The sequence below is a fragment of the Plectropomus leopardus genome, chromosome 21 (assembly GCF_008729295.1).
Source record: "Plectropomus leopardus isolate mb chromosome 21, YSFRI_Pleo_2.0, whole genome shotgun sequence".
NCBI lineage: Eukaryota > Metazoa > Chordata > Actinopteri > Perciformes > Serranidae > Plectropomus > Plectropomus leopardus.
Window position 1 is genome coordinate 3,810,007 of NC_056483.1, and position 12,513 is coordinate 3,822,519.

Genomic DNA, 12,513 nt, shown 5'->3' on the forward strand with positions numbered 1-12,513 from the left:
GAGCCAATCAGGACGAGCGGAAACAGGTCAGGTAGCCGAAGAGGACCTCAGAGAGAGCGCAGGCAGGGCAGAGCAGCCACGCACGCCAGGAGGTAAGAGAGCGCACACACACACGCACACACACACACACCTTTAACTCCGTGAGATCACACTTCCCCTCTGAGCCTGTGGATGTACATCAGTGTATACAGATATACCAGCATAATCACTTCTGTGTGTGCGTGTGTGTGTGTGTGTGTGTGTGCTGTGTGTGTGTGTGTTTAAGTGAGTGTCAGAGCAGAAATAGGGCAGTGATATTTTAGTCACTAAAATTAGTGTTTTGAGGACTCAAGTGTCAGAATTTGATGAAGACGCAGCAAAAATGACCACGCTTTTTATAAACATTTGTGAGTATAATATAAACAGACAGTTATTTTGATGCTTAAATGTGCCATTTTTTAAATTAAGTTTGGTCTTGCAGTTCATTTATTTCCCTCACTGAGCTACTTTAGTTGCATGTCTAAATCAGGGGACCATACTTAGTCTCCTTAAAATATACAGTTTGGTCTTTCATGCTTAAATTTTCCATTTTTTGAATGAAGGTTGGTGTAACATTTAAATAATTTCCCTCACAGGAGAATTTACTCACATGTTCAAATCAAGGATCATACTTGTCACAAACAGCCTGTTTTGTGTTTTTCAGCCTAAATGTTCATTTTGGTCTAATAGTCATTTTGGCCATATAGTTTTTCACTATAAACATCAGTGAATCTCATATAAGTAGACATTTTGCCTTTAATGCTTAAATGTTGAATTTTTTGAATGAAGTTTGGTCAAGCAGTTTAATCAGCTCCCTCAATGCAGCATCTTACTGTAATTAAAGCTCGAAGAACTTTAAAAAAAGTCTTCAAATCAGAGACAATACTTATCAATGTAAATATTAGGAAATCTCATGTAAGCAGACAGCTATTTGTTTGAGTGCTTCGTGATTAAATGTTTCATTTTTGAATGAAGTTTAGTCTATTTCACTGGGACATCTTACTGAAATTAAAACTTGAAAACTTGAAAAATGTCCATGTCAGGGAGCATACTTGTGATTATAAACACACGTAAGTTTCATATAAACAGTTTTGTATTTCATGCTTAAATGTTTACATTTTTCAATAAAGTTTGGTCCAGCAGTTAAATTATTAGCTTCATCAGAACATCTAGCTGTAATTTAGGCGTATAAACCTTTAAAATATGTTAAAATCAAGGACCTGTCATTATAAACATTTGTGAATATAAAATAGGCAGACGTTGTTGTGTCTAAAGCATGTTATCCGTTTGGTGGTTTCACGCCCAAATCTTTTTATACGAACTTTGGTCGAGCAGTTAAATTATTTCCCTCTCACTGGACCATTTTAGTTTAAATTTTACCTTGAAAACTGTAAAAAACATTTTTGAGTATCATCTAAAGAGACAGTTTTGTCTTTAATGCTTAAAAGTTTCCTTTTTTGGTCTATTGTTTTAGTTTTTTTAGTTATTAGGAACATTTCACTTCAAAAGACATGATAAGTAAAGAGATCCCAGCGCTCGGTGCTCCTGTTTGACAATGTTTTGGTCCGTCACTCTGCGTGTCCATGTGTGGCTAAGAGAGAGAGAGTGTGTGGATAGAAAGCAGGTCCCCTCTGTGTATCACTCTGCTATTTATAGTGAGAACAAATCCCAGATATGAGAGGAATCCTTCCACCACTTACGAGGCGGAGAGAGAGAGAGAAAGTGAGAGGGCGGAGAGAGAGAGAAAGAGAGAGAGAGGAAAGAGAAGGAAAAAAGAGATGGAGAGCAGAGAGGAAACAAGTGTTTGAGAAGAGATGAACAGAAAGTCTTACTGAACAAGAGAGAGAAGTTTGAACACAAAATATTAGACGATATAGTGTTGTGCCATAAACAGGTAAGTTAGAGCTGCTTTGTTTGTGTGTGTGTGTGTGTGTGTGTGTGTGTGTGTGCATGTGAATGGCAGGTAGGTTGAGGCCATTACTATCATGTCAGTTCAGCATATTGTAGTTTTTAAAGAACAGTCTGGAAGTTTTCAGTGTATAATGGAGAAATAAAGTTGAATATATTTGTGCAAAAAGTAACATATCTTAAAGGTTAAGGATGGAAATATTCCTCATATTTTTTTTTTTTTAAATTAATAATTCCAATTAACCCTTTGAAACTTCTTGTGCTCCCTTCAGATGCCGTTTACAAGAACTTAAACCTTAAAAATTTGAGAATTATTGCCACTCAGTAATGAGACTTCATCTTTTACTGTGAATTAGATAATGATTGGGGGCCACCCAGCATCCTATCAGGGGCCAGATTTGGCTCGTGGACCGTAAGTTGAGTATCACTGATTTAAAAAAGCAGGAATAATTGTGGTTATGAGCACGTGTGTGTGTGTGAGTGTGAGTGCACATACAGTATGTGTGAAAGTGAAAGGGCTTGTGAGGCTTTGCAGCGTGGCGTCAGGAGGCAGCTGCTCCTCACGGCCAACATAAATATCATCCCCTTGTGTAAGCATGAGCGCATGTGTGTCTGAGGTTGTGTATTTTGGGGTGTACAGGTTTTTGCTCTCATGTCAAGGACAGAAAAGCTCTTACTGTATGTTGTTGCACAAACAGCACCCTGGTAACGGTATCTAAGGACTGCCATCGAACGCAGCAGCGGCTGCATGTAGCCGGAGGGCCTGAGACTCTCTCTGTGTCTTTGGTCCTCTGCTGTGAGCCACTCGTCGTAGATAAGATAAATAGGCCATGGAAACTTCTACGATTAGGAACCACTTGGGTCCGTGTTGATCTGTGAAACAGTGAAAGGGAGGGAGGAAGTAGAAAATAACAGAAAACAGGACAAGATGAAATGAGAAAGAGGGGGACAAGGTGAGAGATTTAAAGGTTTAAGATTTAAAGGCCAATTCTAGCAGATATTCTGTGCAGGATTGTTATATTTTACAATGGAAATGATGAAGGTAATCTATATTTAATTATTGTGTCAGAGAGATGTTACCTCAGCAGAAAGCTGCAGAGTTTAGACCATTACGAGACATTAAAAACAATAGCCCACAGTAACTGTTTCACCTGTCAAGCTTCTGTTTTTGCACAATGTACTGCTTCTGCACAAAGCCAGACATGTTTCAGCAGGAACTTGATTTGATATCAGGGATAAATGAGCAAGATTAGCAAGATTACATGTTCCCCAAACATTAGCATGTAGCTACATGTAGCATCGCACTTGCAGCTTGAAAATGACATAAAATTAGCATCACTTTCTTCCATGGAAAATCACCAGTTAAAGCTTTTATTCTGAACACAACATGACACGTTCACATGATCCAAATATCAAGATATTAACAACATCAGCAGCCAATATCACATCTTATTAGTTTGCAGCTACATGTAGCATTGTATTTGTACCTGGGAAATAATAGTAATGGTTTATAGCAGCACCTTCTCCTATAAAAAACCAACAATTAAAGTTTCTAAACAAATTTTTTTACAATATGACATGTTCCAGCAGAAATACCATCTAAAATCATGGAGAAATTTCTGATGTTAGCCTGTTGCTACATGTAGCAATGTAGGCTAAGTAATGTCAACACTTTAGGTAGCATGTCTGGAGTAGATAACTATAAAAAGAAATCTAGCATCAGCTTATCTTTTAAGTAGAAATAACATGGAAATAGAAAAGTCTGAAGCGTTTTTGCTCATAGGAATTACTTTCACATACAGCCTAATTATTTAAATCTTTGGTCACATTTACTGTGAAAATCCAACTTTAAAACATCATATATATAAGGCAGAAGATAAGGTCCGTTTTAAGCTAATATAGTATATGCGGGAGTTTATGTGGTTTGTTTAGATTTGCATTTAAGTCAGTGTGATCATGAACCCATTTTAAGGTCTGCCACTGCCTTTCCTGCTCAGTAAAAGAAGAGAAACTGCATTTAGATTTCCTACTTATCCTGCCGCGCAAACACCACTCTACTCACTGCAAACGTTTCTCCCTCACACACTTGAAATTGAGGCACTTTTATTTTGACATTCCCCGCTGTCTCGCTCTCATGAATGATTCAGAGAACAGTTCCTCTACCTGCTTCTCTCTGTAAGAGTCGCTAAGCAACTGAAATGCTATCCCGGCCCTTTAAAACCACAGAAACAGACTCCCAGTGCCCCCAACACACACACACACACACACACACACATGCACACAAACACACTCAAACACACACAGCTGAATGTCTGTGATCTGTGCTTCCTGCAGGTCAGTGGACTTACCAGGGGGATTATGTCCAAACCTTCGTCCAACGTTAAGGCCCTTCAGGTAAAATATTCTCATCTGTGTGCACAAAAAGGTGTGACTGTGTGTAAAACTTGACTTTAAAAACATCACACATTTTGTTTGCAACAAGAAAACAGGCTTGTGCAAGAACAAAAGTGGATAAAAGCTGGTAAAATAAAGATGTCAGGTGTTTCCACATTAAAGTATTTATTGGCAAAGGCAAATACAGAGTTCAGACTGTGCATATACAGTATCAAGGCTTTGTTAGTGCAGAGTCGTAGCGAGGCAAAGGATGAAGAGTCGTCTGTATCACTGTTTGTAAATGTGTCTGTATTCGTGTAGTAATGGCTTTGTGCGTGCATGTCAGAGAGGGTTTTTTCCGTCGTCTCTCTCTTCTCTTTGTGCTCATTTTCATGTCTAACCATGGGGTGGACATCTGGACAGAGGACTTTTTTTTAAACACCAGTCCAAACATGAGGTTCTCTGTCTCAGCACTTCACCAGTTTGAGGATCACAAACAAGAACAGCAGTGCAGAATTACATCATAAATGATAATAAACATTTTCATCCAAAGAAAAAAAAAATTCTTAAAAGAATACAGATACTTTTTATCTATTATATCTTTCCACATTTTCAAAAGCATATATGTCTATGTTACATTGATTTTCCAGGCATCTATTAATTTGCATTTAATCAATATAGTATTATTACTGTTTTAGGTAACGCAGCTGTGTGTTAAATGTACCTGCAGAATATTACATTTCACCCAGCTGGCCACCGATGTTCGATTAGACATCGATATTTGGTTAAACTTAGGTTGTGGCGTCAGGTGATCAAAATCCAATGTCAGGACGCAAAATACCGATGACAGATGACGTTGATATTTTGTTGATGTTAAGTTATGCTAAGTAACCAAAATTTCCCAAATGTCATCATCTTGACGTAGAACAACATTTAGTCGTAAGTTAAAAAGAGAAAAACCCAACATCTGTGAAACATATTGTCAACACGCACGCAACATGAAATTCTAATGTTGTTGGATACTGTACGTCTGACGTCTTTCTGAGGTCGTATTGACATCCAGTGCAGGCTGGGAAGAGCCTTTCATATGCAACCAAAATATACATGATAACATTTATGATACCAGTGTTGGATTTTCTGTTAACGCAGAACATAACTGAATTATGATTTTGGCTGCAGTTTCACAAATGTTGGGAGTGTTTTCTCAAAGCACCTAAACGAAAATGATGTCTTAATTAAGTTGCTTAATTAAGACATAAAATAATGGAAAAGGAGGGAAACCATTTAAAAACCTGTCGTTATGCTTTTGAAAATGTTTTAATTATTTCTGGTCAAAAGGCTAAAACTTGAAACACTAGCATGGTCCTGTAACATCAAATGACCTGTGCAGAACAATTAAACTTTGCTGATGGTTTCGATGGATCCCTTTTACTCTGTGTTTTACACCCAATAACTATAAAACAGAAAACAACCACCAAACAGCTATGGGTCGCTGCCATAAAGGTTGTTAGTCGACAAATGTACCCAACCAAAAAATAAAAATCAAAGTCGGTTGAATTTTATTTGAGCTAAAATGGACTGATAGTCATAGGGCAATTCTCTGACCAATAAAGAGAAATTATCAGCTTGCTCTTTCTCGAGGACTCTGCAGCTAACCTTTCAACATTATAGGGCCAAAATCTTGCATTAATTGATTGACTGACACTTTTTTGACACCCTGCTGGCCCCGACATTGAATCATTGCATTTTCAAAATAAATGATTATTATTTTGTCAAATGCGTGTCATCAAAACTCCTGTAAAGTTTATCGGATTGATCGACACACAGCCACTCACACTCAGCAGCTCCATCTCAGCCTCCTCCCAGATTAACAGCCAGTACCATCTTTTTATAGCTCCAAACTGCGAGCAATAAAAGGTCCATTAAATTTCCTCCAAACAGCTTGTGCAGCACAGTCGAAGCATTTTGTGCCCAAATGTTTCCTGTGTGGATCCCAAAGTCCAGTATTTACTTCCCATATTCTTCAGTAACACTGCTGACTGCATAATGTATGCAGCCTCAGTGAAGACACAAAGTTTAAGTGAAAAGAGTAAAAATAACTAATTATCAGCGATCGAGGTACATTAAATCAAGTACTGTACTAAAGTAAAAATTAGTGTTGCTTGAACATGATTATTTCCATTTTTTCAGACTTTTACCTCACTGCAGTTCAGAGGTAAACATTGCATTTTCTACCCCATTATATTTATTTTACACTTAAAGCTACGCGTAACTTCACAGATTATGACACAAAACACATGATGGGTTTATAAAATATAATTCCACTGTTTTAAATTAAACTAAAATTTAAAAAAGTTAATCTATCAATTAATTAAATGATCTTTTGATAATGTAATAATTCATTAAATCATATGCGGACAAATAACAACCATTGTCTAGTTCCTGCTTCACTAATATGAGGTTCAAAGCTTTATAAAACACAACACTATTTTTACAGCATTATTTTTGAGCAACTTTACCATTAATATTTTAAGTAATTTCCATTAATAAAGTGTGCTGTCGAGGCTGTTTGGAGAAGTCTGAGGAGGTAATAAATCTCAAAGTTAAATCAAAGTTATATCATCATCATGACCTCTCAGTTCTACACTCTCTAGGAGCAGGATATAAATGATAAAATCCAACATTTTTGGAGCTTTACAGAGAGTCAAAGCATATTTCTGCATCTGCTCCATCAATTTCGACCTTTTTTTTTTTTTTAGATTTTGTCCTCCAACTTTATAGTGCAATGCTGTTTCTCTTGAGTGTCCTCTTTAACCCTTTGAGATTTAAGAAAATGGGCTTTAAAAACAATTAAAAGGCAATGAGAAGCTTCATATGAAATAACCCAAAAATTAGGATATGACCTGAAAAAGTCCTTCAAGAATAAAAAACATTTTGTGAAATAATTTTGAATATATAATTACAAGAATTATATGCCTTTTTTTTTTTTTTTATTTTTTACATGTTTTCAAAAAGAAAAAAGGAAAAAATCAAAACAATTTGCTCAGATTAAATACTTGTGAAGGTGTCTGAATGCAGCACAGGAAGAGTGATCTTGATTCCGGTTTCAAAGGGTTAAAGAACGAAAAACTTAAGTACTGGGGCTATTTCAGGTGTGTAAAGGAAGAGACAAACATTTTACTTTGGTAATTCACCTTCTTGTTGATGGTTAAATAGGAAAATAAGTACCTCTCTGTCTGTGCAAACAGTTAGCCTTTAAAAAAAAATACACCAGTCAAAAAAATAAGTCATAAAAACGTATCAGTTAGTGAGGTTTGAAGGTGCTGGTAGAGGTTTATGAATGCTCGGACAGCGTCAGGCTTCCACATGTTTAAGCTAAGCTTATCCTGCTTCACTAAACAGAAAGATACGAGAGAGGTCTTCTCTAAATTTAGGGAGAAATATTCCTTTAACATTTGGTTGGAATGTCAGAAGGTGATGCCGACAACACGCTAAGCAGACGACAGTAAACGACCCCAGCCAAAGCAACACTACAGAGATACAAATCTGAGCAAACATGCTGCGAACGAGGCGACTTTCTTCCAGAACTTTTAACCTCTGGAAAAAATAAATAAAAACCCAGCGTCCTCTGTGACACACACCGCACTCCCTCTCTGTACAGCTGTACAATATGAGCTTATATACAATACAGTACAGTACAAAGCAAAAAAACACATCGAATCAAAGAGAGACAGGATGTCAGGGGCAGGCAGCGGTAACATCAAGTTAGCAGGCAGATCGCTGAGCTCTGCGTTTGTGTGAGTGTGTCTCAATTTTCATAAAGACACAATGCCCTTTTTAGGGATATGATGACAACCAGGAAGTAGTGGTCATAATCAAAACAAGGGGTTTTGTGGAAACAGCACACACTCACACACACATGCAGAGACACAGAGAAAGGAAATTTGTTTAAAGTGTTGAAAGTATCTCATTGGCTTCTTCTCGCTGTCCGTCAGGCTAATTTGAACATCCCGATGGGAGCTCTGCGTCCAGGGGCGGGACATCCTGTCAAGAGGAGAGAGGAGACAGTAGATACAGAAGAAGTAAGAAAACACAGGACACAAACAAACAAGCACACACACACACACACACACACACACGAGAAGTGAAAGCAAACAGCAGGTAGCTGTAGCTTCATCAAATATCAGTTTTTGTGTGAAAATTAGAAGAAATATGAATAATAATGCTTCTGTTTTTATGATTATTTCTCAGGCTCATTCACCAGACCAGACCAGTGCTGCCGCCCAGACGCCAGAGGAGAAGAAGGCGCTGCCGGGCGCCGTGAAACTGCCCGGTCCTGCCGTTAACCTATCAGAGCTGCAGAACGTCAAGAACGAACTACGATGGGTCACCAAGGATTAACATGTAGGTGGTTTTAACAAGTATGAACACCAATAACTTCTTCTCATGGCTTTAAAAATTATTATAAAATAGTTGAAAAATCAACCACTTTAATCCTTTAAATATGTATTTTTTTTGTCTTTTTAATTAAAACTAAACATGCTACTACATCAAATTAAGAAATATTTTCGATATTTATTTGATTTGCCAAAAAGTCAGCCACAGACTAATTTGGTATCAAGGAGTAGCAAACTTCTACATGAAAAAGTACTCAGTAACTCATTACATTACAGCCTACAGGTCAGAATGTGTTTTGCATAAATGTAAAAGTAAAGGAAAAAGGTGGATCCAGAACGAAATTACACATAAAGTACTTTTAAATTACCCGATTATAAACAAAAATAAGACACAAACAGCACCAGCAGACTTTAGCTGTATGTCCTTTCTCAAGAGCTTCGTCATGAAAATTTGTTAACAATATACTATAACAACATTAACACACCCTGAAACTACACTGTAATAACAATCACAGCGCACAAGGCTCAGCGGGGAAAAAAACAGTCTAAATTTTCATAATATTGAGCTGTTGTTAAAGTTTCAAACTGTCAAAAACCTGAATACTTAAACCTTCACAGACGCATGATTTCCTGAAGTGCTGCTGAGTGCAGGTGCATCTAATCAACAGGTCATTTGTGTATCTATTGTCATCATTATTTGGATAGACTGAATTTCCCACCTATCCCTCACAGTAACAGCTTACGTGGAAATATTTGACACAACTCTTTTCAGTGCTGAGCAGTGCAGATGTGATCGAGCTTAAAGGGTCCAAAGAGAAAAATGCAAATCTTAACCAAACAGCCACGGAAAAAAAAAACCCAGAAAGCAAAGATAAGTTCACAAACTGAGTCACCGGCTCTTTGTGAATGATGCAAATCTAGCCCACGAAAACAGCAGATAACTATCGAACTGTACAGATACAGGTCTACAGATACAGATAAGGAAGTATTCAGACCCTTAATTAAAAGTACTAATAACATACTGGTAAATTACTCTATTACAAGTGAAAGTCCTGCATTTTAAAAAAAATGTTATGCAAATGACAAAAAGGGTCTATAAAAAAAAATTGCAATAACAATTCTTCTTATTATAATTATTAAAACAATAACAACCCATGCCAATAAAAGCAAATACTATTCAAAAAATATTAGGAATTAACACAAAAATAACAGTACTTATTACAGAATTAACCACCATCAAGACATCAAAAAATAAAATAAATAAAATTAAAAGACAAACTAAAACCGATCAATTAAAATAGTGAATCCATAAATGATATTTTATATTTTATGGACTAATATCTAAACTAAAGACATTATGTCAAGATGTCTTTATAACGCTTTAATAATTGCTGAGATCAGATCCTGGATCAATGAGACTCTAATTACTTGCAGTTGTCGGCGCTCACCACAGGGGGTCACTGTGGGCTGTGCGCTCTTTGTTTGGGTCAAGCAGCGTGTGTGTTGATGCCTCTGTGTGTGGGCAGGAAGGGTTGAGTCAGGCTCTATATTTACACTTTATGGGAGTGTGTGTGTGTTTTAGAAAATGTGTGTGAGCACTGAGGGGCAGTCTGTGCTGCGACTTTCTCAGCGGGACACACAAACCACAATATCCAAACACTGTGGCTGTTCTGCCCTGCCCAAACCATGTGGGTGTGCTGTGTAGGAGATAAATGAGAAGCTGGTTCAAGTTTTAGTTATAAACATGTTTCTCTGAGGCAGAAAGAAAAAAATGCTGCACGCTTTTTCTGAGCAGGTTCACAGTGTGCATTTGCACTGTGAAAGTGATAAAATTAGTCAAAAAAGTCCGCAGCAGCAGCAGGAGGATACTGCATCTGTCTGATCTCTGAGTGGACTTTTGATAGAGACTAATTGTCTCAGTGTGCAAAGAAAGAAAAGGAGCTGCAAACACTCTAACAGCAGAGGCAAATTAAGATTGCGTATATAAAATGCTCCTAATGGAAACGCCAATTTTGAAAAAAGTCCCATTTATCGCAAAAAAAGTTTTTACACTCGCATGAGGTGGTGGTGTTTCACGTCGCCTTTGATCGGAAATAATGACAGCTAGTGCGGTGGCTGCAATAGAAAAAATGCTAATGTTTCTAACATGCTTCTTTGGATGTTATCGTGAGAGGAGAAGTCGCATAACATCACTCAATGGAAACATGATCATCTCATAATTTTGTTTTATCGCCGTCCCTTTTTTCTTTCGATCAGTTTGTTAAAAGGTTTAAACTATCCCTCTGCAAGCAACTGAAACTTGAATCGTTTTGGGCCTGTTTACGCTGATTGAGGTGTTTATATGGATCATGTTTAATCTGTTTGGGCTTTTAAATCTATTCTTATCAGATTAGGAGGCTCATTGTAAATGTGCCAACTGAGAGTGTGCAATCTGCAGTGGAAAACAAAATTCAGGCAAGAACCAAGTACCAAAAACTGAGTCAAGTCGCACCATGCAGTGAAAAAGTGGCATATGACTACAGCCGGAGTCCTTCAGATGGAAATAAGCAGCGGTGAGGAGAGATCAAGACAGAGAGAAACAGAAATGGGAAAAGGTCGAGAGCGAGATAAGTGCAGGCAGAGAGCAGGTGACAGATCAGCCAGATCTTATAGGGAAGCCCGCATCAGTGAGCACAGTGACCCGGCCTTCTCCTCGCCGTCCCGGCCTTCCTGCTGTCTCTCAGGGGTCAGCAGCTCTGAGACCTGCCGATAGCAGACAGTGAAAATCCCTCACTGTGTCTTTATCTGTCTCTTTCCAACAGGATCCGCAGCCAGGCGGAGAGGAAGGCAGATAATCTTCATAGACACAGACTTGCCCACTGCCACCGAAAACTGAGCAAACCGCAAAGTAATCCCAACATGCTTCGGAAAGGAAACAATAACAGCTTTCTGTGAAGCCGACTTCTGCAGTAAATGTTCAGCGTTTAACCAAAACCACCAAGAAAGAGGCAACAATAGGTTAAAGCACTGCAAATATCTATATTTATCTTTCCATGTCCGATTATTTTGTCACTTAATCCAAAGTGAAATCATAATTGTCCAAAAAGTGAAGTATTGTCGAGATAAAAGATTCTGGCTCATTTCTGCTGCAGATAAAACTTTTCTTGGTGTGATTTGTATTGCAGTAACGTCGTATTACTTGCTTTTTTTGGACTACTTTTTAAGTCCTCTGTGGTGGGTAAATAAAGACATTTGTTGTCATACATTTAAGGAATCCACTTGACAAAAAACACAAAACTGTGATTCCCCTTCTGACTCCGTGATGATATATACACCACTGATTTATACTGAAACTTTCTATTAAATTATTCATTTCTAAATGTTGTAACAATATGCAATGATGCGATGGGACTGAAGTTCAACAGTACTACTTTTTTTGGGAGGGGGATTATGATGTTTTTCTTGTTTTATTGTAATGATTCCCAGATTCTTTTATCTTCAGGAAAATGTTGCAATAAATCAAGATGGTTCTAAAAATCTCAGGCTGTTCTATTCATTAAGTGTTGTTGTTTTTAATTTCTCCAAGACATTTTGGAATATTTGCTTTATGTAATAAGAATTTTGTGATTTTTTTTAGGCCATGCTGGTGCCATGTCTCTATGTATGGACGTGTCAGATGGTCCACCACCTGATCCAGACTGAGATAACTCAAAAACCACCGAATGTATTGACATTATTTTTTGGGAAGATAAAAAAAGGTTTCCAAAACACTAATCCTAGAAAGTTTGATAATCTCATTACTTTTCCTTTGTTTTTAACCTATGCATTGAAATATCTC

The 12,513-nt window shown here is 37.5% G+C and overlaps 1 protein-coding gene across 3 annotated transcripts; it reads left to right on the top strand.

The window, feature by feature from the left end:
* Positions 1–12,212, top strand: smpx (small muscle protein X-linked). 3 transcript variants are annotated; one of them, XM_042510781.1, is made up of 5 exons: positions 1–92; positions 4,261–4,320; positions 8,295–8,381; positions 8,551–8,703; positions 11,498–12,212. In XM_042510781.1, the coding sequence occupies exons 2-4, from the start codon at positions 4,285–4,287 to the stop codon at positions 8,698–8,700; spliced, it is 273 nt and encodes a 90-aa protein (XP_042366715.1). In that variant the 5' UTR covers positions 1–92; positions 4,261–4,284; the 3' UTR covers positions 8,701–8,703; positions 11,498–12,212. The 3 variants fall into 3 exon arrangements, with proteins under 3 accessions (XP_042366715.1, XP_042366716.1, XP_042366714.1); XM_042510782.1 differs by lacking the exon at positions 1–92 and adding an exon at positions 262–386; XM_042510780.1 differs by lacking the exon at positions 1–92 and adding an exon at positions 1,767–1,912.
* Positions 12,213–12,513: the final 301 nt, after the last annotated feature.

Coding starts and splice junctions, on each gene's coding strand:
- smpx (XM_042510781.1), top strand. CDS start 4,285: ATGTCCAAACCTTCGTCCAACGTTAAGGCCCTTCAG. Junction 4,321..8,294: donor CCAACGTTAAGGCCCTTCAG/GTAAAATATTCT, acceptor GCTGTCCGTCAG/GCTAATTTGAACATCCCGAT. Junction 8,382..8,550: donor AGACAGTAGATACAGAAGAA/GTAAGAAAACAC, acceptor ATTATTTCTCAG/GCTCATTCACCAGACCAGAC.